General features: G+C 38.7%; 1 protein-coding gene across 3 annotated transcripts; it reads right to left on the bottom strand.

Annotated features, from left to right (window-relative positions):
- Positions 1–1,653: 1,653 nt before the first annotated feature.
- On the bottom strand, positions 1,654–20,345 carry LOC143846049 (casein kinase 1-like protein 2). Of its 3 annotated transcripts, XR_013234634.1 has the most exons (15): positions 19,655–20,345; positions 19,495–19,535; positions 16,533–16,602; positions 16,211–16,359; positions 16,036–16,131; positions 15,862–15,932; positions 13,894–13,955; positions 13,622–13,685; positions 13,452–13,536; positions 13,228–13,354; positions 9,666–9,748; positions 9,518–9,587; positions 8,717–8,859; positions 2,045–2,559; positions 1,654–1,743 (listed from the first exon to the last, which is right to left on the bottom strand). XR_013234634.1 is itself a non-coding variant. In XM_077354456.1 (14 exons), exons 1-14 carry the CDS (start codon positions 19,728–19,730, stop codon positions 2,257–2,259), a joined length of 1,440 nt encoding a protein of 479 aa, XP_077210571.1. In that variant the 5' UTR covers positions 19,731–20,345; the 3' UTR covers positions 1,757–2,256. The 3 variants fall into 3 exon arrangements, 2 of the variants coding, with proteins under 2 accessions (XP_077210571.1, XP_077210572.1); XM_077354456.1 differs by lacking the exon at positions 1,654–1,743 and having other exon boundaries at positions 1,757–2,559; XM_077354457.1 differs by lacking the exon at positions 1,654–1,743 and having other exon boundaries at positions 1,757–2,559; positions 9,524–9,587; positions 19,655–20,343.
- Between the last annotated feature and the right edge of the window lie 5,837 nt (positions 20,346–26,182).

The following is a 26,182-nucleotide window of genomic DNA, read 5'->3' as shown; positions in this document are numbered from 1 at the left end:
CACAGAACGGAGGGTTAGGATCATCCTATGGAGAATAATTTATGCGTGTATATTGTATCTATATCAAGGCACCACAAATGAATGGTTTAGATCACCCAAACAATGTGGCCCCACTGCATTTTTAGGCTGCACATGCATGTGCGGCCGTCGGTATAAATTCTCATGGATATCATTTCCAAATTTCTTTAAAATATGTTACTCATGAAAACATGCAGAGCATAAATTCATATATCGGGCCCCCTTTGAGACCTCATTAAGCCCTATTTAACCGAATGGCCGGGCCCCTTTGTGACCTCATTTGACCCTTATTTAACCGAATGACCGGTTGTGAAGCTTACAAGGGCGGTGATTTTTTCATCCCCTGTACGAGGGATGCGCTCCCTTTTAACGTGATTAAAGTGGGGCGCATCCCTCCTACAGGGGGTGAAAAAATCATCTCCCTTACGTAATTACCCCACATCTCTCTCTCTCTCTCTCTCTCTTGTGTCCTAACAATAATGGTTGCGATCATCTAACAATGTATCACTATGTTTGAACAGGGCAGTGATAAATCGACCCCCAAATATCTTAAATCGACTCCCTACGCGTCTCACTCTCCTTGGGTTAGAGAGAGAAAGAGGAGAGAGAAAGACACCAAGGGGGTCGATTTATCACTCCCCATTTTAACAAAATCACTTAAACCCATCTTGTTCAAAGATCCAAACCGTTAATTTTCTTACGCCCCAACATAATAAAATCATCCCCTAACCATCTGATTTATAGATGTACGAAGCTATATATAAACCTCTATGTATCGAAGAGTTGGTTTGGATCTTCGAACGAGGTGGGCTGCCATGATTTTTCTAAGTGGTCTGTATTTATTTGGGCGTATATTTTTTTAAATAGAGTGGGCCCGCCTTCTTCACTCCCGCCTAACATGATTTGACGTCAAAAGGCGTTAAAGTTGCCCCACTGTTCAGATTATCAGGGGGCCGAATGCGTACTGAAGAGAGGGTGAAGATATCATCTCCCTTTCTTTTTGGAGAAATTATATGGTGCCCAAGAGTTAAGACCAGTGCAGGCAGCACCACCCTCGATATTTGATCCAACAGCAGCCCACATTTTAAGAGGCTGCTGTTGGATCAAATATCAAGGGCTGCGGTACTTCCTACTCTGGACTTCAAGCTCGGGCACCATATAAAAACTTTTTATACACGTATTCTTCTCGTTTTCTTTTTGATATGTAAGCTGGGCTTAGAACCAACAATTGGAGAGAGAGAGAGAGAGAGCCACTCAGGCCTAAAAAACATGGAAAGGTACCGTACAAAATGGGCACAATGGAGGCTCATTTTCTTTGGATTGAAAACTCCAGTGCAGATTGTGAGCCCGACTCATTTTGCATATCACACAAAGGGGAAGATTAGCTGTGTGGAAGAAATGCGGGTCAGCTGAAAAATGCAGATCCAGGTTAAAACGCAGCCTAAGCAAATCCATGTCGACTCGGCACAAAGTCGAACAAGGGTCACACTCACCAAGGCATCACAGCACAACTTTCCTAATTTATAAAGAAAATTGGTAGTATTTATTTGCTGCTGTAGGAGCATATATGCCTGCTAATTTGATTGAATGATAGGAAATACAGGATTCGCAGAGCATGATATCGAATGTGAAATGTGGGGTCAGTCAGATCAAGTATTTCATCAATATTCAAAGAAACATTTGGTACACGGGAACCCCCATCTGTTTTGCTGCTTGCCAAAAAATCTGCAAACAAACAGCACATGAACAATAATATACCTACAACCACTCTCCAGATACATAAATGCAATACAAATTTTTTTCCTCAAGCATGGGATTTGTTGCATAGATTCAGCATTGTAAAGGGAAAAAAAAAATACAAATGAGTATAAATCTTGAAATGAGTCGCCACCAACGATAAACATAGCCTAAAGTATAAGCCAAACATTGAAGAAGTCATAGAAATGAAGAAATGAAGAAAATAGAAGACAGAGAAATGACACAAGGCAAACCAGCATAACTCATCACATATAGACAGAGCCCTTACCTCAACTTGGCTCGGTTCTGCTCAGCTCCTCAGAGACACTTTCCTTTCCATTTGTTCAGTTGGTATTTGTTCCGACCAGCACCACAGTATAGTGTCCCTCAATCACAACTCAAAGAAAAAACAATTTCACTCTGACTGCATTAGTTCACCAAGTTCATGATTTACAGAGAAGGTAGGGGTCGAAAGCAAACTCCGCAGTGCAACACCCAATACTAGTACTGCAGCCTTTCATCAGTATCGAAATTTAGGCTCTCAATGCCCTTAAGAGTGGACTCGTAGTTCCTTATATTGGAGGGGTTCCGAACGGAAGATGAGCGTTTAGGCTCTGAGGAGCCAACGGGTGAACTTCTCTGTGCACTTGCGACTTTGCGAAAGCCTCCCGAGCCTGTATCAGTTGTGCGGGGGCGAGTTGACTCAGCCTCACTTCCCACCATTGCGTCACGGCTACTAGAAACAGCAGCTCGTCTCAATGATCCAGATCCACTTGATCGTCCCAGGAATGTAGAACCAGACAACTGCATGGTCCAAGCATCAGCGTGAATTTATAAAACTAAAACCATAACCAAGAACTGCATGTCTGTCATTTGTGAAGATGAATTATTCATCAAAAAAATAGTTGACAAAACTTAAAATTGTCCCCATTAAGAAACCACATAATGGTTCACTCTGACATGGATCTAGCATATAATAAGCTGCCAAATCAACCAAAATAACAATTATTAGCTCTGAATAAAATCCCATTTCAGCTAGAAAATCAACTATTTGCTTCCACCTTGAGAGGGAAAAAATTATTCAATGTAGCTGCAGCCTATCTGCACAAGGAACAAAATCCTAAGAATAGAATGACCACGACTTAAACTGCCGGCACAGAAAACAAATGAAAATGTGATAGATAAACAAAATTCAAGGAATCTATCTAGACAAGCTTTCCATACCCACTTAAAAATTTTAGACCCTATGAGCAATGGCCAAAATGGAAAATGAGTCATTTTAGAGTTGGCGGACAAGGACCTAGACATGACAAACCAAATCAATCTGAACAGAAACCCCTTGCTGAGTTCAAATCTTTTTTGAGAGGGACTAGTTTTTCCGGATAATTATCTATCTCTTGTCAGGAGGTTTGACTGTTTGTGACATAAGGACAGAGACAAATAATAAATAAATAATGATCAAGAACTCCCCCCCCCCCCATGTTTTTTCTAACAGTGAAATCTTATCCTGGGATAAGCTTCACCATCAATCACGAATCTCTTTAATTAATGAACAAAAACTCCCCGGCGATGTTTTTTCTAACAGGGAAATCTTATCTCACGAACCTCCTTAAATAAATAAACAATGAACAAGAACTCCCACCGATGTTTTTCTCTAACAGTGAAATCTTATCCTGGGATGAGATTCTCCAATGATCACATATCTCTTTCTATGGTTTGGTAAACGTAGGAAACATGCCATGCCATTTTTGTGGATTATATCCCAAGGCAACACTCTATACTAAGTGAAGAAACAGTGGACTGCAGAAAATCATTGCATATGATTGAAGGTAACAATGTCAAAGGTTTTGTGTTGTTCTTTTGCCTGCAGGTATGCAGTCTCCTGTTTCCGCGTTTGGGCTTCTTGGATATTTGTTTCTTTACTTTATTTTATTTTTTTGTGTGGAAGGTAAGAAAAATATATTAAAATGGAAACATAATTGTAGGAACCATATAAATTGGCCAATGCATAATGTTATCTATTGTTTTCCATGTATTGGTTATATAATTAGCCTCTCTTTTCATATCCTTAAACTGAACATTTAAATCTCTACAAATGATTGATTTTGTCTATAATACCAGATACCCTTGAGTCATTAATCGAAACCAAACTGATAGTGTTCCACAACTTTCCTTCCACAAAAAGCCTTCTCCATATCTCCTTAACAAGATTTAAAGACCCGTTAGACAGATACATCCTTCCACTCCATTAGAGTCCACTGACATGGATCGGACCAGATAGACATTTCAAAATTTCCTCTTGGACATCCCTCACCCCGATCCACCATGGATTTCCTAGATAACCACCATTGAAGTTTGAATTCTATAGCACCAGCCCGAGGAGGAAAGCATCTAGCACTTCTTGAAGCTCTACCAAGATGACCTTTTATGATGGATCTCCAATTCCTTATAGATGTCTTGAGGTGAGAAACCCCAAAAATCTGACCTCACAAGCACAAATTTTTTTTTCAAAGATATGTATTCGAAATAGATCAGAATTTCTCGGAATCTGCTTGTCGAGGCATCAAAAGAAGATGATTCTAGGGTTTCAGAAACAGAGATTTTAGCTAATTTTAGCGTCGTCTCATACACACAAGGACCAAAATAACAATTGATCCTTTTACATTCCTAGTGTCACGGGAACGCAGTTGGAATTATGATCACGAAGTGAGCCCATCTCGTTGCATCTTCAAAAGTATATTGGCAGAAGACGCTTGGTGGGCACTCCTGTCTAAGAGGGCTGGTTGACCCAATCCTTTAGGGGGGTGGCTCTCGTCACATGCTAGCCCCCAAGCCCAGCAAGCAGTGGGGTTGGAACCTTGGTGGCTTGCTGAAGGGCAGTACGAGGACCTTGCTTGCGCATGTGAGGCACAGCGAGAAATCCGTTTGCAGCTCGTAGTCGTGCTCTAAAGGAGCTTTGGGTGCAGACTGTGAGTTTTCCAGAGGGATGCTCCAGTCTCTTTGGTTGAGAAAGGGGGCAAAAGACAATCCATGCTGGGTTGGGTTCCCACTTGCATTCTGCGTAGAGACTGGTGTTGAGGTTAACAATAATGGTGCTATGGAACCACGTAGGGGTGCAACTTGGGTCGGTTTCAACCCGATTTTGGCTCGAGTTGGGTTGGGGCATATTAAAACTCGGGCTGGTTTGGGTTGGAAAGTGCTAACCAGATTTTATTTCGGGTTGGGTTCGGGTTGAGGTTTGGACAGCCCGACCCAAGCCGAAACCCGAAGCCTCTGTAATTAAATGTTAAAAATATGAAAAATGTATGTAAAAGCAGTGGCCGTCTGTTTTTCAAATTTACTTTTTGACTTTGACAGCTATCACTCAAGAGAGATAGCCATCACATCTCTCTTTTCTCCCTTTTTTATTTCTTTTTACTTTTTCATTGGCCACAAGTATCATTCCTCCACTTGTTCCACGTGCCCAACCACCAACAAGAGTTACTTTTCATTAAATATTTGTTTATATATCCCCTCTTTTCACTCTTAAAATAACCAAAAGACAACCTTTTGTGACACGCAAGTCGAAAACTCGAGACATGCGCCCTTTATGGGGCAGGGTGTAGCCGGATACCATGTCATTTTCCTATTTACTTTTCTTGTCTTTTGGATTTTAAGTTTGTTTACTTTTGTAATATCGTGTTTCTATAAGGGTTAAATTGTAATAGAAGATATAAAACCACTTTCAAAACTTTTGTCCCTAAACAATCGTCTCTCAGGATACTTTCTTCGAACCCTAAATCCAGAAGAAATTAAGAAGGCAATTTTGTTGGTCTCTAACCATAGGAAGAAGAAATGAAGAGCTCGATTTCTCCTCTCCCGATTTTCTTTTCTCTTCTAACCCTAATCGCAGGAAGATGAAAAGTTGTATTTCCTCTTGGTGATTTTATCTTCTTGGGGAAGTTGGAGAACTGGGGAAGTTGGAGAACTGGGGAATGTCAGTTCGGGTTTTCTTTCTCTTTCGGTTCTCCTATGCCGATTTTTTAGGATTTTTGTTTTTGATTTGCTATTTTTTCTCCTATGCATCATCGATTTCCTCTTCCCTTGAGCTTGTTTTTTTGCTTGTTCTGTCTAAAATTTTCTCCTGGATGCTCTTCATTTTGGCTTGCATAATGTACATATGGGAAATCAGGTCGGGTTTGGGTTGGGTTCGGATTAGTAATTTTTATCCTCGGGTTGAGGCCAACCCGACCGGAGTTGCACCCCTAGCACCACGGTACGTCTTGTCGATAGGCCAACCTCTAGGCTTTCCACGGGTTCGTGCCGGGGCGACTTCGGTTGCCCTCACGAGGTGCAATTAGTCCAAGGGAGGCATATATTTGCTCCTAGGATGACCAAGCCTTCAGGATTGGTAGATCAGGACGTGATGCACTCAATGTCTCGTTCCTTGGTGGGCTTCAGCTATCCGAATGGTCCCTCAATGCCGTGGTGTGAGCGCCTAAGTTTTGGGCTTGGCAAAGTGAAGCGTGGCTAGACATGGCCTCACCTCCGGATGGTTGGAGTTGCCTTGCAGGATTTCGGTCCTGCGGATTGGTTCATGGCATAGGTTTGCGCCTTGAGCTTCCGGGTCATAAGACTTGGTGTATTGGTGCGTGGCATCGACATGCCTCGCACTGGATAGACTTTACACTTGCCAGGAGCACCTGGTGATCGAGGACTCGTGATGCTAGCTGATCACAAGAGCGGGTTTAAAGGTATGCACATCAAGGCGAAGCTTAGTAGCTTGATGAAAGACTGGGAGATCGTGAGCAAATGAAAAGCATCAAGAGGTGTTGGACATGTAGGGCCTTCAAGGCCTTGCATTGGTAAAGGCTGGCCTTAGCATATGCGTATGTTGGGGTGCCACACGGGTTTGTTTGCGCGAAAAAGGAAAGGGTCGTGACACTAGTGACGTCCACAGAAGAATTCTCTCCTCAAATACCCACTCGTTTCTTTCATTCCACATCCCCTGCACCACCATCACATAAGGTGTCATACTCCGAACTATAGAATCCTTAAAGAGAAGCATTCAACTAGCCAAGCATGATCCGTTGCTAACCTAGATACTGAGGAAATATGAATTCAAGACTGATTTATGGCAGCTGACACAATTGCATTTTGGGTATTTTTGCCCTTTCGAGCTTATTTTTATTTCTCTCGCCCCCACTCTTGCCATTTTTTCTCAGAGAAGGAAATATTTTCTTGGTATCAGAGCCGTGATCGAGTCCCGATATAAGTACAAGTTCTCAATCAGAAACCCAGATATAGCTGCTCAAATATTGAGTAATGAATTAGTCAGGGATCTCTCAGAACCGGAGGAAGAGATGCCGGCCCCCCTACAAACATCCCGTTGTCACACTAATCGAATGTTCTAGCCTTCACAGGGCAAGATTCCAACATTGCACCCAAGTGAAAACATTTTATACATCCCCCTCAGCCCACAACCAAGCACCAAACTTGCAAAGACCAATAAGTAAGGGCCTCACTTCAGCTTCATTAGAATCCATCACACCCATAGGGATGGAAAATCCCTTTAATATTTTATCTTTATCATGCCAAAAGAGCCCACATTTTTCGGAGTCCCCATGAAACTACTATTGAAGATAAGCTTGATCATGTTATAAGGAGGAGGTCTCCAAATAAGCATTCATGAGTCATACTGAAGAAAGCACAACCTCAGATAGTTTGGCACCTATGATTTGTGGACACGGACACGAGTGTCGTGTGTTGACACTGACACGGAATGTCGGACACAGCAAACCTCCAAAATTTAGAAACGGAGACACGGCTAAAATAGAAAGTATATATAATCATAATTTGTCGATACAAATTTGTATGTCGAGTTTCAACATGGACATGAGTTGTCTGACATGGCAGCATCTAAAAATCTAGAAATGGTGACAGGTACATACACATAAACTATTGATTATTACACAAATACTTGTCCAACGCGCTCACATTAACTCTAACAATCTTAGCAATACATTTAAAAGTGTCCAAAGGAGTGTCAACACGCGTGTCGTGTCGGACACGCTGTCGGCAATAAATTCAAAAGTGTTGGCTAAATCATAGTTTGGCAATCTACCAAGCATATGTAAAACACCTCAGTCTAGGTTAACCCTTTCGCTTGTTAGTTGAGTTTTATTGAATCACAAACTCCTTAATTCTTCAGTAATATTCTCAACAATTAATATAATTTTTTTGTTTTTTGAAATGGCAACAATTAATATAATTTTACTTCAGCTTCAAAAGAAAAACAAAGACATGAGAGCCAAGGAGAAGTTAAAAGCTACGTTAGTAACTAACTGTTATGTGGGATGCATTACGACAAATCAACTTATCAAATAATTCAAAACCAAAAACTATTTTTGCCGACCGATGTATTTGAAGTGTACTATGGCACAAAAAACTACAAAGAAACCCTGTGTGCTTTATACAGAAGAAAGAGATTAACACACTGATCTATTAACAGTAAGGTTTGTCTCGTAATGGTATGACACTTTAATGATGGGTGCCAATGCATAAAGCTCTCGCATATTTATGGAAATGTCACTAAGTTTTTATGAAGGAGAAGTTTGTTATCCCATTTGCGTGATTATAGCTTTAGAGTGAGTGAGCTTCAAGAAAAGGATGAACCAGAAGCTTCCCAACAACATCGAATGAATCATATAGCATGAGTACATAAACGAAGATATATCATATGCTGAAATAAAGTCAGACATAAAACTTTATTAACGAGACCAACAAATAAATTAAAAGGAAATTCCGCTTATTTCCAACTCACGCAACAATTTCAACTGGATATGATTATAGACTGAGCAGGACAAAAATTTTAAGGCTTTATCCATCATCCTATCCTCCCATCCCAATAAAGTTATTTTAAATACTTTTCTTGTCATGGATGAAATTACATAATTATAGTTAAAAGCAAAAAGCGACTCACCATAACATCTTTAGAGACAGCAGAATCATTTGCTACAGGGCTCTTCTGCTTCGATATGCTGCCTGCATTTATAGCTAGTCCCGAGACTCTCCTTCGAGAGGGATCCATGGTAGACCAACCAGTTGGTCTTCCTTCTTCACCACCTGGGGCAAAAATTACATAAGCAACCAATATCAATCTTTGTTGCTCGTCCAAGAGGTTTCACATATCGGGATATAACTTATAAGCTATGATTTGTGGACGGACACGGCAAACCCCCAAACTTTAGAAACGGGGACACGGCTAAAATAGAAAGTATATGTGATCATGATTTGTGGATATGGATTCGTGTGTCCATTTTCCACATTGATACGAGTTGTCTAAATGAGGTAAACACAATATTCAATAAAAAACATAATGTCACACTTGACACGGTACAAAAACATGTCCACACACCCACATCAAGTCTAACACTTCCAGCAATACAAGCAAAAGTGTCAAAAGGAGTGTTGACACGTGTGGACACGGGTGTCATGTCGGACACGCGGGACATGTGAGTCGGCAATAAATTCGAAGTGTCGGCCAAATCATAGCTTATAAGATTGCTAATAGTTCAAATGCTAAAAAAAAGGAAGTCCTGTCACAGATATCACAAAAAATTGTAGAGAAAGTAGGTGTGCAGACATTCAGCAGATATGCTAGTAAAAAAAGGTAGGGATTGAGACAAATTATCCAACATAAGAAATTTATCATTCATGTCCATGATCAAATGCCATTAAAAATGAAAAGGGAAACCGGGGGGGAATAAACTGAAAGAAATACCTATACCTGAGTGTCGATCAGCACTAGCAACAGCTGGTGCCAGCGCAGAGCTTGTTCCCACACCAGGGCCCTGAAAATATTAAAATAAATATTAAAATCATTGTCCAAAAGAACAAATTTGTTCGGAATGCGAAAAAATATCACATACAGGGGCACGTGGAGGAGCGCTGGCTATCTGGGATTGTTGGTACTTCAAAATGGTCCAGTCAAAAACATAATCAAACTGGAAACCTGCAACAAAAGAAGAAAAGCTTAAAAACAAAAACATAGAAATGTACTTACATATTACACTGCTGAAGTATAGGTCCTGGTAAAATTGGGAGCTTGCAGTTTTGTTGCAGCCAAGGATTAAAATGGTGGCCTATAATTATTGGTGTCATCGACCAGTGAAAGTGAAACCAAAACACCATGGTGCTCAATCAAATAGCACATATAAGAGTTTTGAACATTATCATCTGATACGATCCATTAAATTTGCACTGGCCCACAATGGCACATGTCAAGCAAACCACCAGGACACACAAGACAGGAAGTTTGGATACAAAAAAAAAGTACAAACTAATGAACCTGATGCTTCCATTTTCTTTGCACATTTTGATTGTATCTCATATTTTCTTCATTTCTTAATTCTTTTTGTTTTATTTTAATCCCTTCTAGAACTTCACATGCATGTCTGGCATCATTGATGTATGTGAAATTGTTGAGCTTTTAGGGGTTTACATGTACTTTTGTCTGCTTTTTCTTACTTATGATGCGTTTTGCATCCCATAAAATACATGTATAATTTTCTTTCTAATAAAACATGTACATAGCATGCATGCATGTTTACATGTGCATTTGTGTGCTTTTTGTTACCTATGATGCATTTTCCATCCAATACAATACATATATAATCTTTCTTTTTAATAAACACGTGCGTATGAATGCATGCATATTTTCATTCTGCCTGATATAATTCTCTTTCCCTTTTCTCCTAAGTTTTATGTTTTCAATTCTTTATTATGTGCTTTCGCTTAAAAATACATGCATGAATGCATGCATATTTTCATTCAGCCTGATCTAATTCCCTTTCCCTTTTGTCCTATTTTTAATGTTTTCGAGTTTTGTTCATGTGTCTTTGCTTAAAAATACACGCATGTGTGCATTTTTTCAAATGATTTACACAAGTGTCATAAAATAACAAAAATGCATAGAAATATACAGTTCAAGAAAAAATAGAAAAAAAAAACATAAAATGACGTGAAACTATTGCAACATTTTCTGGAAAAAAATAGAAATGTCACAATATTTTTAAAATCTCGGGATGATTTTGGGTTACCGTTGTTTTATCAAGATATCGAGAAAAAATTAGGGGTGCAACTTGGGTCGGGTTGAACCCGATTTTTGGGCGGGTTGGGTTGACCAATTTCAGGTTGGGTTCGGGTCCGGGTTGGGATTTGGCAACCCGACTTAAATTCAGGTTGGGTTGGGTACTAGGCAACCCGACCCGACCCGTGAACCCGCCAAAGATATACACAGTATGTCAGTATACCCGTTTTTTTTGTAGCTTTTTACATTTTGTTGACTTTTTTGTTTTTTCTTTCCATCCTATCAAATATAATACTTATTTAATATTTCCTATTAACTTATATCCAAAAAGTAAAGGCAAACAAAACATTTTGTTGACTTTTAGTCTTTATTTTCTGAACAAAACAAGTGATTGTCATGGTCAACCTGACCCAACTTGGGAAATCGGGTTGGGTTCGGTCTAGGGAAAAATCAATTTGGGTTTGGTTGGGTTAGCCAAGCCGGGTTGAAACTCGGGTTGGGTTGGGTTGGCCTCAACCCGACCCAACCCGACCCGAGTTGCACCCCTAGAAAAAATCGCAGCCTTGAAAAAAGTCGGAGATATTTGTGAGTATGGTCACTACAACCGAGGTTTTATACGTCGGTATCGGTCATATATTTCAATGTAAATCCTGTAAATCACAAAAAAAATTATGGAAATGCATGCAAATGACGAAAACTTAAGAGGGGCATTCAGTAAATATTAAAATAAACACAAATAGACACTTTAAACCATCACATCCATAATGGCTTAACAAGATCGGTAAACCAACGTCTTTGACTGCTACGAAAAATACCATCGGATTACAAAGTAGCTGAATCTAATTAGAAAATTTCAACCAATTGGGCACATCGAGCATATTTTCACAGTAGCAGATCGCCATAACTGATTCCATTGAGTTCGTCTCCATAGAACTCAACAGTTACACCTACTTGTTCAAAACTATACTTTGATTCACTCTCACAATTCCGAATACCTTATTGCCTGCATTGTTGCATATGTGTCGAACGCCAGGGTCCATCCTAAACTGAAATCTAAACAATCACACATACGCATGCTTTAAATAAACACAAAATGTAGAGAAAAAACCAACCCATTCATTAATTTTATAAAGAAAGTACAGTACAATGAAGGAGCACCATATAATGATGGAAATTTAAAGGATTTTCTAACAAAAAGTCCATTTTTTAAACGAAAAAATCCAACTCCATTAATATGTAGATCAGAAAAGAATAGCTCATACATAAAAATAGAATCTAGCATGCATATATGTTATATGATAAGGGTTTTTTGGGGAAAATAAAGTTTTTATATTTAAAAAAATTAATTTTTAAATGAAAAATTATTTGACCTCATCAATCGGTAGACCGAACAAGAACTCACATCTAATAAAATTAAAGGCTAACATGCATATATGGTTAGTCTTTATTTGAAAAAAAACAAATTCCAGTTTACAAAATCATAAATCCATGGAAAAATAAAATTCATGCACTGACCTGTGAGAAAATATATCAAATCAATAATTAGTTGATGCATTTGCATCGTAGTTAAAGAAACAAGAAAAAAATATAAATAAACCCTTAACAAGCAAAAATGTGAAAACCCAAACTTTATATGCAATTTGGTCGAAATTTCAACATTTTGACCCACGTTCTGTGATTTACATACTAAAGTGATAGTTTTAGTCAGCATGACCAAAGCATTTTACTTGTCAACCGAAAGATTTAATTTCGGTGGAGGTAAAAACGGAATCATGTCGGTTTCTGCGGCCATTTAGAACCATGACTACAACCAATGTTGTAAGATAGGACATTTCCTGCATTCAATACTTTGGCTGGAAACTATGACATTCTTTCCATTGTTGAGAAAATATTGGTTTTATTTTGCTCCTCTCTTTTCTCTCATTGTTTATGATGGCTATTCTTTAACTAGATGCATGTGAATTTTTGGCCTGATTGGTGTACATAAAAAATGATGTCTCGGACTATTGGGCTAAGACAATAAGTAACAGATATCCAGCTTCAAAAGAAGGCGCTAACGCCCGCGTTCAAGCAAAATCCCTTCTTTTGAAACATGGGAGGTGGGTAGGCACAGTAGCGAAAAGAACGCTAACGCCCTAGCCCTCCTTTTCTTTCGCTGGGTTGGTTTATTTTTCATTTTTGTTAATTATCCTCAATTGTTGTTTTTTTCTTTTTTTTTGAATGGTTAGTTATACTTAGTTTTACAAGTTTTCAAATCATTAAAGTTAATAGTAGAATAATATTGGTGCTACAATCAGTTTTTGGACTGGATGAGTCAACATGTAATACCCATATTTTAATCCTTGGTTGCAGCTCTTTCACCTCCGGACTTCTTCAGAAGCATATTAAGAAAAAACTCAAACCTTCACGGATGAAAAGGTCACGGAATATTCTTTTCAGATAAGCATAGTCTGGCTTGTCATCAAAACGTAGTGAACGACAGTAATGGAAGTATGATGGAAATTCCGTAGGATAACCCCGACACAAGGCCTAAGAGAGAAGTAGCAAACTTTCACGTCATAATTACATAATAACAAGCAAGGCATAACAATAAGCACCTTAAATCTAAATTTGAATAGAAAACTACCTCAATAGATGTGGAAACCTTTCTTTCACTGATTTTCTCGTACTTTTGTTTCTTGGTTCCGGCTTTTAGACCCTGCCAAGGAAGACTAGAAACAAAAAACGGAAATGTATTATACAAAATGCAAAACAGGGAGCATATATAATTTATGAAAATGTAGATAAAACACACACCTTCCTCTTAAGAAATACATAAGAACGTATCCAAGAGATTCTAGGTCGTCCCTTCGGCTTTGTTCTTAGCAGTTAAACAAAGTAGAACAGTCAGATATTCATAAACAATGCAAACGATGAGGCATGAGACTCCATCTTGAAGTAAGACCATTAAGAATGCAAACGATGAGGCATGAGACTCCATCTTGAAGTAAGACCATTAAGACAGCACTTCAAGTATTAAAAATGGCATAGAAACAAAGAATGTTCAAGTCACAAAATATATTACATACCAATGCCAAGATGAGTGTTCATGCTTGCATATCTAGCAGTCCCAGTCAAGTTCTTATTCTCTCTGGCAATGTTCATGAGCATATAAGGCAATGCAAACATAAACGGAGTTGTATAGCTTGCTAAGAAATTGATATCCTCTACAAACCAAATGAAATACAAAAAGACAGTAAAGAAAATTAATGGCATAGCTGAATGTCTATTTTCTACCAGACTCTAAGATGAAGATCATGTACATGGTAGTGCAAGAATAATATGATTAGATAAATTAGTCGATTTTCCTCTTAAATGCATCATACAAATCAATTAGTTGATTTTCCTCTTAAATGCATCATACAGATCCAAGAATGGGTAACTCATATCCACTTTTATTTGCCACTAAGATAGGGTGCTCGCTTCTTGTGCTATCAAAAGTAGACCATACAGAGGCTTTCTTTCATAATTGGTTTGAGGCTTTCCAATTAAAGAGTCCAACAAGTTGAAGCTGTGGCTGCTATGTTGTGATCTATTTGGGAGGTGCACAACAACAGAATATTACGAACGAAAAGTAAAGCATTTCAGGAATAAGATAAAAAAAATTTGACAAACAAAATTAGTTTGTGTTTGACTGCAAGGAGGGAGTTCATAGGAATAAGAGGTAACAAATATCATTCCACGAATTTCTCAAACCATTTTCAAATTTTGAGGTTTTTTACAGAAAATTATCGGAAATAATTAGCAAAAAATGAAATGAATTTAAAATTAATAATTGATACTATACGAGGAAAGGGTTCCTGCTAACGTTAGCAGCTAGCTTAGCTGCTAACGTTAGCGTAAAACATGGGTGGGCCCACATTGTTGGGCTGATCCTAAGCATTCATTTGAAAGGCCCCATCATGGATGGGGTGTGTACCAAAAATCAGCTTCATTGGATCGTCATAGGATGTCCATTTGTGGGGGTGAAAATGGACAGATACTGTTTGTCCACTAATCTGCCCATTTTTTCACCCCACAAATGGACACCCTAAGATGATCCAATGAAGCTGATTTTTTGTGGACACCTTATCCATGAAAGGGCCTTCCAAATGAATGATTTGGATCCCCCCTACAATGTGGGCCCACCTTGTTTTACGCTAACGTTAGCAGGTAAGCTTACCTATTAACGTTAGCAGGAACCCTTTCCTCTAACTATAAATAATATAGGGCAATCTTTGAAATAATTGGACATCATGGTAATACCAAAAGAATATTGAAACATCTCAGAAAACTCATTAAAAGAAGGGAAATTAGTCAAAATAGTGGAGATCTTTGTCATTATGGAGGTGAGTATACTCGCAAAAACAGGTAATGATGTCTAAGAGAAGAAAGGATGATAAAGTCCTGCAAAGGTGCATCCTAACTTAAAACTTTGATCAACACTTGCTAGGCAATCGGGGGGCTTTGATACAGAAAAATGCAGATGCCATATTAGCAAATTCAGGTTTGCAAAGTGTAAGGGGGAAGCCTTCACTCCATTGCAGAGAGTTCAGGTTTTCTATCCATTCCCTGTGGCCAACTGAGATTTAAGGGTGACTAATAATGTAACTGAATGAGTATCAAAAGGGAGAGAATAACTTTGTGGGTCAGCTAACACCACCAAGGGATGCAAATAAAGAGACTCATTAACAAAAGGAGTGTTGCCATTCAAAAAAAAAAGGAGCTTTGCGCATTAGATCCACAATGGCATTCAGTTGCCTTTGCCTTGATATATACTGGTTTGAGTACGCATCTTTAGGATGTATCATGTTGTAAGCCAAAGCATGGTTGTGCATCATGTATTTGCATATTTCGTTCTTATAAAGGTTAAAACTAATAAAAAAGAAGAAAAAAAAAAGGTGCCAATAATATCTTTACGACAGGTAAAAATCAACCCCTTCAATTTACAAAACCATCAATAAATCATGCTAACCATTCAAAAAAATATAGAAAAAATAAAAAATCAAGCTACTTACCTATAAGGAATGTGTTGGTGGGTTGAAGTATCTCTATACTTTTTAGCCAGACCAAAATCAATAACGTATACCTACATGCATATTCCAATAGAACAGGAAACATCACTCCGGACATCTAAGATTGGAAGAAAACGCTAGAAAGCATACACAAAAAAGTCAAACTTTGCTCTAAACCTGATTTGCACGCCTCCCTAAGCCCATGAGAAAATTATCTGGCTTGATATCTCGATGTAGAAATGATTTGGCGTGAACAAACTCTACTCGGTTGATCTGATAAAAAGATATCATGATTTACATATTTGTAAATGAAAAAGTAGTAACCACTAAGGAGACAACAGATATAACTAACCATCTGATCTGCAAGCATGAGTACAGTCTTCAAAGACAGTTTCCTACTGCAAAAGTTGAAAAGATCTTCCAGACTCGGTCCCAATAAATCCATCACAAGAACATTATACTCACCTTCAACACCAAACCATCTTACATTTGGGATTCCAGCTGTAAAAGTTCAAAAATGCAAACAAAATATAAATAAGTTAAATAATGGGCATTATACCCTGTAACAGATCAATTTATGGCACGAAGGGAGAAAGATAAGATATTAATTGACGCCATTCAAAAAAAAGAAAACAGATCAACTGACAAGCAGAAGAAACAAAAAAATTTATTACTTCCTCCCTGTAGAATCCTGTACAATTTCGATTCATATAATAATTGGGGATGCTTTGTCTTGACATTTTCCTGAGGAAAATAAAAAAGAAACGCAACACATCAGAATTTTGGGCCAAATAAATGTTACTAAAACAGATAATAGATAATGGGAGTATCAGATTTGAAGGAAAAGTTGTAATGTGGCGGGACAACTTGTCCCTATCACTTTGTACATCTTATCCAATATGAATACATATGTCATTTAAAAAAAAAAAAAGATTTGAAGGAAAAGTCATGTGTCTTTCACCGCATTTGAAAGCAAGTCAATAAATAGCTGATTTTTTATTCTAGTTTATTTTACAGGGTCTTTAAGAACATTAAATGTAAATTAAATTTTTAATCCTCAAATTCTTCTTCCATTTTCCTCCCTCTCTATTCCACCCACCATCCACAGCGGCGCTTTCCCTCATCGCTGCCACTACCATCTGATTTCCAGCGACAACCCTTCTATCACCAATCGAAGGGTTTCCCACCAACCATTGAACCGATGACACTCCCTCTCCTTGCTCCATGCTCCATCATCGCCAGCATTGCCCCATTCACCACAGCACTAAAAAATCATCTTCATGTAAGAAGGCACTCATTTTCCATGACTCGAAAACAGCCATCGCCATGGCCCAGAAAACCATACGAACATGACTTTATGGCTGAAACAGATCAAAGAATCAGTAGTACGGCAAGGGAAAAGACGGAAGAGAGAATGAAGAACGCAAGAGAAGAGCGAAAGACGTTGAGAGAAAAAACGGGGGGGTTGAGAATTGAGGGCCCGGGCTCTCTAGTGGGGTTGTCTTGGTCCTGGGAGGGAAAAAACAACGTGCCAAACTGGGCCAATAACCTATGAACCAGGGGAAACTAACGTCTAATGTAGGTTGGGGTTAAGAATTCAAGGGCCAGGCTCTCCAGTGGGTGGTTGTCTTGGTCCTGGGAGGGGAACAACAACATTCCAAACTGAGCCAGTAACCTATGAACCGGGGGAAACTGACGCCTGACATACGTTGAGGTTGAGAATTGAGTGGTTGGGCTCTCCCGTGGGTGGTTGTCTTGGTCCTAAGAGGGGAACAACAATGTGCCAAAGTGGGTATGAAAATGAGAGGCCAATTAAAAGCACGAAGGAGTCAATAGGACAGAGTAAACTGGTTGGGGTCCAATCACGTTCATCTCGTCCGTCCCTCATGCACTCTCACGTCCCCATCATTAGAGTGAAGTGACCATCTCTTTTTTTCACTTAAAAGCCAAGGTCTAAAGTGAGTGTCTTTCATCCAAAAGTTGGTTCTCAACTTCTCATACTAGGGGACTTTTAGGACGTATGACCTTCAACCTGCTTGGCGAACAGCCGACTGCAAAAAATAAAAGGAGAAGAGTTTAGGAGCTCAAGGAAGCAGACATTCTAGGAGAAGGGCAATTGTGACTTCACTTGAAGGGAAAAGAAAACAAGTGGCCGCACCTCAGCCTTGTCGGCCTAAGCCTCACTATGAGAACCGACGCTTCCTAACGCTCTATGAGGAGCTCCGCCCCTATTAGAAAGGTGCAACTACTCATTCTTAGGTGAACCAACCTAAGTTGTTGACTTACCTTTGCTTCTGCAAAAGACTCGAGGTAGTAGCTTTCACACACAACCTCTTACGACAATACTGAAAATTCAAAAATGTAATTCAATAGCACCCGAAAGGATCCACTCACAGTTCACCCATTACTCACATATAGAGAATTGTCCTTACTGTAATGGCCAAGACTCATTCCTCATCTGGCTATTTCCCTCCAACTAATGGTAGCCAATCCCACCTTATGAACTTCTCGTCCTTCTCTGACCCGATGCTGGAGAAACAGAGGTAGAAAGGCTCGTAGCTCCCTACTTCAGTCTCGTTTCCAGTTTTTCAATTGATAAGAGTCGGTTTATAGAAAGATGCCTACTTGAAAGGTGGCCTAGCTCGATTGGTAATCAAAAATATGCTAATGGTCACCCTTTAGCATATTTTGATTTTTCAGAAGCATCAGAAACTCATTTTATTCTTTGTGGTTCAATGAGAATTAACATTTCAATCAACACTGCCACCAATATCACCTAGGGAAATCGAGAACTAGGGCAGTCACATGAAGACGGGAGCAAAAAGGTAATGCAGTACAGAACTGTATAACGCTCTCTAAATCTTCTAGTACAAGAACCAAAGATGATGTGCCCCATGTAATAAATTTATCATCTCAAGTGCCGTCATAACTTTAAAAAAATCAATTCCACATATCCACTACTTATAGGATAGTACTTTGAGGAAACACTAAACAGAAAGAAATCTTAGCAACTTGCAGTCCTTTAGCATATTTTGATTTTTCAGAAGCACCAGAACCTCAATTTATTCCTTGTGGTTCCAGGAGAATTAACATTCCAACCCATCATCCCCTAAGATTTTATAAACTATTAATTCCAACCCATCATCCCCTAACATCGTAGAGACAATCACTTCTCCTGGCAACAACTACATGCACCATATAATCAATTTCACATCCATTGTTAACTGTTCAATTCACTAATGCCATGTTCATTTCAGATTATGACAACCGATTGCCATCCCTAAACTTATTATAGGACTGAAATTTAAATGTAATTTTGAGTTCAATAATAGGTTTAGGGCCGACAAACTGAAACGAACAGGGCCTAAATGGTGTTTCTGCCTCAATTAAACATTCCCCAAAAAGTATATGTACATTTAAAAAACCTATATCACCATAGAGAAAAACTAATAACCCATGAAAGCTCTTGAACAAGATGATTTTTTTTCTCAAATGTAACAGCTTTAACAGATCTATATTCAGGTGTACTAAAAAAATAAAGTTCAGGTACCAACCCAAAAGAAAGGACAAAATGAAAACGAACAAACGGGAGAGAGAGGAAAAATGATTAAAAAAATGGGAAAAAAAAAAACTTACGAGCTTGATTGCAACCTCCTCATTTGTCTGAATATTTGTACCTGAAAAGAAGAAAGATGTAACCAAATACAACCCTAAAACCCCAACAGAAAAAAACACTAAAAAAAAACCCAAAATCAAAAACACAACAAGGGAAAAGAGAGAGAAAAATGCAACAAACCTAAATAGATTTCACCAAACGATCCGCTCCCAATCTTGCGACCAAGACGGAATTTGATCCCGACTCGAGGTTCCATCGACAAGAAATAAAGAAAAATGAAATCCTTACACCAAATTCAAACCCTAGACTTAGAAAAATCAGAACAGAAAAGGAAAAAAACCAAATAACAAAAAAGAAAAATACGAAACCCTATCCGATCACCAAAAAACCTAACCTAATTAAACTTGAGGCTCCATCGTTAAACTCATCAGCTAGATTTAAAGAAAACTGAAATCCTTAGTACGAATTCAAACCCTATACTTACAAAAAAAAAATCAGAAAAGAAAATAAAAAGAATCAGAGCACGAAACCCTAATTCACCCAAAACCTAACCTAATTCACCCCCGCGTATCCAAAACCGGCGGAAGGAGGAAACAGAAAAGAAAATCGAAGAAACGGGAAGGAAATTGAGAGAAAAAAGACGGAAAAGGAAAATAAAGGGGCATGAGGAGGAGGAGAGAAGAGAAAGGAGATCTAGGGTTTGGTATTTTGGTAGATTAGATTCTAATGGAGGAATCTGTTGAGGAAGAGGGAAGAGGAGAGAGTGGCGTCATCATATCGTTTCTCTCTCATCATCACGCTGTTTGTGATCTAATCCATGGTACAATGTAGGGTTTATTCCTTTCTCATTCCGTTTCCCTTTTCTTTCTTTTTTCACCGAAAGCCTGGGTTGGGCTGGGCCCAAGACCGGGCCTCGTTTTAGATTTCAAGGAAAAAAAAAAGTGAAATGATTTCAGCACAACTATGCTCGGATACATGGGCTCATGTATCTTGTCTTTTAGCATTTAATTGTGATGCAGGTTGTTTTTGGGAACCGTAAAAAACCTTCTACAGCTCTTTGACAAGAAACATGAGCGACATGTATCAAAACATGTTTGTGTCGAAATCATTTCCCAAAAAAAATTGGGAAATTTTTTTGTTGAGAAATTATATGATGCCTGACCGTGTGAATGTAAAGGGCGGAAGGAAACAAAACATGCTGTCTTGGTTTTTGAACTAAGAAAAAGTCAAAACGGAGCTTTCTCTTGGATTTAAAATCAAGGGAGAAAAGTTTTGTCTCTCACCGCCCTTTATTATCACGGTCGGCCATCATATAATTTCTCATTTTTGTTTTCCATGGTTTAAAGGGTAATGATAGTATTATGGTCAGTTCGAGTTTTTATATTGTGTGTGGGGCTGTGTAATGCAATATTTTTCAGAAGTACTGCCCCGCCCCCTCCATAGGATGATTCAAACGGTTCATTTGGTTGGCCACAACATAAATAGGTTGACAGGTTTTGCCCCATAAATCATTTATAAAGATGATCCTCACCCTCCAATCTATATATTGGAGGGTGAGGATCAGCTTATTGAAATGATTTCTCTAATCATCCTATGAAGTGGGCCGTATAGTCCAGTATTCTTCCAAAGTACTGGACTATACGGCCACACACCATGAAAATGTCTGTCAATTAAAATTGAAGGTCCTTGTAAATCGGAAGTGCATCGGGTTTGTTCAATTCATCTTTTTTTGTGTGTAAAATAAGTAGGAAATTTTAAAAATATTTTTTCCTTTCGATTTTTTTTTGGAAAAAATTCTTCAATCCAAACAAAGGCTAAAGTGCTTGTGTCGGTGAGCCTTACTGGGATAATGTTGTCTGTGGGTAAAGGTTTGACATATACATTGCCGCTAAAAGATAGTTATTAGCTCATGACATACTGTTTTAGATTGTAGAATATTGACAAGAATTTTAGAATTTTGGATGCATATATACAAGTTCTTTTATCACAGTTCATCAATTTGAATTGTGCATTCCCTTACATACCGTCCCCTTATCATTTGAGGATCGACAGGCAGCGTAGAAACTAATCTTCTAAGATGCCCCTTTACGAGGACTTTTGGACATTGATTTATGGCTTGTTCGGGAAGAGTTAGCAAATGCTTGCCATGCAAGTTGTTTTTGAGACATGATCAGTTGAGATCTAACATTTTCAAGAACACTATTGGAAGTTAGGCATATTGGACAGACGAAGGGAAACTTGGAATGACCATAATATCATATTATTTCGAAGCAAGACTTTGTGCGATTTGTCCATCGAGTAGAAGAATCATAATAAATATTGTCATGTGAGAAGTGGGGAAAGTAACTTCCAATTGGGCAATTTCAAGAGATGTTGGTGCTAGGAAATTGTGCGATTTCAAAGAATAGTTGCTGGATCAGATTGGTAAAGAGTGATATATTGAGTTGACACACGAATCTAAATTCATTGTCCTTAAGACAAGTTTCATCCCCCCATATGATGAATCGTTGATAAAGATAAGTAATGTATGGTGTGCGTGACGCTGCTCCACCATATAAGGGGAGCGCATGCGTAATGCAGGGGCCCTCATTTAATCCACGTATATATTTGATTTGAAAATTTTAGTGGTTTTTCTTCTGTTAAAAACCCTACACTTGTAGTTTCCACATCGCCTTCACATGGACGGGTGAGATTGTCCATGTTGCTTCCTCATAGAGGGGGAGATTGTTGGGGGTTGCACGTAAAAGCAAAGGCCCCACATCGAAAAAATGACTAGATGTGGATGGGTCTACAAGGACTTGGGCACCCTCCCCTTAATGGCTACCTTTTAAGAGTGAGTTCTACCCAGGTCCCAACAAAAACGGTAACAACAATTAAACCTCATTTACACGGTTATTAAAACGGCGTTTAACATGCAAAATCGGGAGAGGGCTTTGTGTTTCTCTCTGATAAAACACAGAGAGAAGAAAACCAAAATGCAAAAATGGAGGAATGGGAACGAAAAGGATGAAGATGAAATTTATTTGAGAATGGAGAGGGAGGGCTTTGTTGTTTCTTCCAACAAGAACTGATTGTACTACAATGGCAGAATGTTCGTATGAATCAAATGAATCAAAGGGGGGAAGAAGGGGTTGTTCTTATAGACTCCCCACACATGGCTGTTCGGCCATCACGACCTTCCCCCTTGGTGTTTCACATAAATGTCTTTCTTACACCATTAACGGTTCGAAAAACCATTCATACGGCTACAATCGATCAACCATTAACAATATGTGGTATTTAGCTTCCACAATAATGAACATCTGTTTAGGGTTATTTTGTTATATATCTTATCCTTAAAACAAGAAAAATCATTATAGAAACTATTCCAATATTTTTCGGGCGATGATATTTTCACCAGTACGCATTCGCCCCTTTATAACGTGATTTAACGTCGAAAAGCATTAAAGTTGCCCACTGTTCACAGTATGGGGAGCGAATGCGTACTGTAGAGGGGTGAAAATATCATCTCCCTATTATTATTTTTAATGCAAAAGATGGCTATCAAGAGTAACAATATCTCCATTATCCAAGTGGTACCAAAATCTTTATCAAAATAGCCTACTAAAATAAAACTTATGAATTATTTAATATAAGTTTACTCGTTTAACAAATTATTTGAGACTACTTATTGTCTTCATTTATGTTTTGTTTCAATCCACAAGCAATTATATCTCTTAAATAGGGTTTGATATCGCTTGTCTCCCTTTTGTATGAGAAGGGATGCCTATATGATCAAAACTAACATTCTAAGGACCTTTTGTAGAAAAAATGATCCTTTGAAGTGAAATCTTATAATTTATTTGTTCAGTTACTTGAAGTTTATTTTTCATGTAAAGCTAAGTAGGGCGTCCACTTTGTAAAAACATAGATAAGGCTAATAAATATGGGGAAATGTTATGCACACTCCTTTAAATTAGTAAGGATACTCCTCTCCTTATTTACACTTTTCTAATTAGTTATTAAAGGTTGTTTCAGTTCCCAAAAAGGTATCAATGGTCCATCCAGAACATGTTTAATCAAGTGAGGAGTGCCGTTATCAATACCAGGAGTGTAGATACCATTCGTCCTTTATATGACACAGGGCAGGTCGATCTTCGCACAGTAAGGATGGGCTATAAAAGCCCATTGACTATCTACATGAGTGGTGGGTTTGGTTTGGTGAGATACCATCCTTCTTCTTGGCCCCAAATATTGTTAAATTTTACACAATAAGATATTTTTAGACATGTTAGTTTATAAAGAAATTGCCTCATGCTGTGATTTGCACAAAAGGGTCCCTTTCTTATCTTTTTTAGGTAGAGAACAGAAATTGGTAGGTGATGTATGGAAAGGACCCAATGTGCGTAGGAAACTACAATTCAAGGAGATGGTCAATGAGGAGAGGAAATGAAGGGGGAGAAAATTTAAAAGATTAATTTAATCATGTTTATTTCATAATTTAGTTATGGGAAGTGATATATCCGCCCCGTTTGATCACCAGGAACACCCCCTGTCAGTGTATCAATGACTAAAGATGGGCTGTTGTACTCATGTCAGAAGAATTCAATGCCCCTGATTGCCACAAACACTGACGGGGTGTTCCTGGTGAGCCCACGATGAACGACAGAGTGGTATGGATATTCCGCTAGAGCCTGGGCGTAAAGTGCGTTTGAGTAGCAGGTTGGTGGGCTTTGATTCCTCCCCTCTTCTCGGAGAGTCAAAAGGGGCGGATATATCACTTCCCTTAGGTAATTAGATAAACATAAATCGATGCATGGTTTTCCATTTAATGAACCATGTTTACTAGCACAAAAAAACCATATATATATATATATATAGGGAAAAAGGTTTCTGAGGTATCGCTCACCGTGAGCAGCCCTCTAGATACCTCATTTCCCATAGTTGGTTGAGTCAACCAACCCATTGGTTATGTAGGTTATAGGTAGGATTAGGGTTATGGGTTAGGGTTATGGGTTATGGTTATGGTTATGATTAGTTGAGGTTTTCAAGTGGATGGCTGCAAATTAAACTCCTATAAATCGAATGATTAGGATTATAGTATGGAGGTGGTTTCTTAGGGACACCCTATCTATGTGAGGTCCTATAGAATGAATGGGTAGGATGAGTCAAACAACATGCAGGTGGTGTTTTATAGAGGGCTGCTCACGGTGAGGTATCGCGCAGAAAAAGTTTACCTATATATATATATATATACTAGTAAAAAAACCCGTGCGATGCACGGGCCAACAAAGAACTGTACGGACCACATCACGGGTTGATCCAAACCATCCATGTGATAGAACACAACATAAATAGGTTGTGCCCCAAAAATCATTTCCATAGGTTGATCCTAGCCCTTCAATCTATAGAGGTTTCCATAATATGTTGTTCCTCTTAAATCGGATGGTTAAGATCACCCAATAGATTTTTTATTAAAAAAGCATACAGGAGGGGGGTAAGATTGAAATTATTTGGCTTTAATGGGTGCCTTTGTTAAAAAGCATAAAGGATGGGGTAGGATTGAAAATATGTGTGTTGAATGGGTGCCTTTGTTAAAAAAAAGTCAAAAAGAGTAATGTGTAATCCTACAAAAAATTCTCTTATTTTCTTTTCTACTATATATATATATATATATATATATATATATATGAGGAAACTGTTGGTGAGCTTATGGTGAGCTAGCTTGCCCAATCACATGGGTCCCACATTTTGGGGAGTGAATTCCAAACCATTCATTTGCAAGGCCTTATCATAGATAGGGGGTGTACCAAAAATCAGCTCCATAGGATCATCCTAACCCCTCCATTTGTGGAGGACAAAAATGGGGTAGATTTGTGTCTGTCCATTTTTGTCTTCCACAAATGGAGGGGTTAGGATGATCCTATGGAGCTGATTTTTGGTACACCCTCCATCTATGTAAGGGACTTTCAAATGAATGGTTTGGATCATCCTAACAAAGTGGGCCCCCATGTGATTGGGCAAGCTAGCTCACCAACAGTTTCCTCTCTCTCTCTCTCTCTCTCTCTCTCTCTCTATATATATATATATATATATATATATATATATATATATATATATATATATATATATATATATATATGAGGAAAGTGTTGGTGAGCTTAAGCTCACCAAACTTATGGTGCGTTTAAGCGTCCAATCACATGGGTCCTACATTTTCTATGGTGATCCAAACCATTCATTTGGAAAGCCTTATCATAGATAGGGTGTGTACCAAAAATCAGCTCCATAGGATCATCCTAACCCTCAATTTGTGGAGGACAAATGGGCAAATTTGTGGACGGACAATGTTTGTCCATTTTGACCTCCACAAATGGATGGGTTAGCATGATCCTATGGAGCTGATTTTTTGTACACACCCCATCTATGTAAGGGCCTTTCAAATGAATGCTTTGGATCATCCTAACAATGTGGGACCCATGTGATTTGGCGCTTAAGTGCACCATAAGTTTGGTGAGCTTAAGCTCACCAACACCAACCAGCGCTTAAGTGCACCATATATTTTCCCTGGATCCAAAAAAGAAGAAGCTGAAGTTGCCAATTTGACGGCACGTATGGTTGGTGTGAACAATCAAGCCCAACAAGTGCCAGGCCTAGCTCAACAAGTGGTTGGTCAGACCCAATAACCAACGGGGGCACCTCTCCCCTCGTTTTTGGGTACTATACCCC

This window comes from Tasmannia lanceolata, unplaced genomic scaffold (assembly GCF_043159265.1).
Source record: "Tasmannia lanceolata isolate RefF3 unplaced genomic scaffold, GAP_Taslan_0.1 ptg000015l, whole genome shotgun sequence".
Taxonomy (NCBI): Eukaryota; Viridiplantae; Streptophyta; class Magnoliopsida; order Canellales; family Winteraceae; genus Tasmannia; species Tasmannia lanceolata.
This window is presented reverse-complemented; position numbering and strand designations above follow the sequence as displayed.

Bases quoted from the DNA above. Each gene is read 5' to 3' on its own strand.
- LOC143846049 (XM_077354456.1), bottom strand. From the start codon at position 19,730: ATGGAACCTCGAGTCGGGATCAAATTCCGTCTTGGTCGCAAGATTGGG. The intron at 16,603-19,494 runs GTAAGTTTTTTT...TATTTTCCTCAG, and splicing joins AGGAGGTTGCAATCAAGCTC to GAAAATGTCAAGACAAAGCA. The intron at 8,860-9,517 runs GTATTTCTTTCA...TTTTTGCCCCAG, and splicing joins TGATCGACACTCAGGTATAG to GTGGTGAAGAAGGAAGACCA.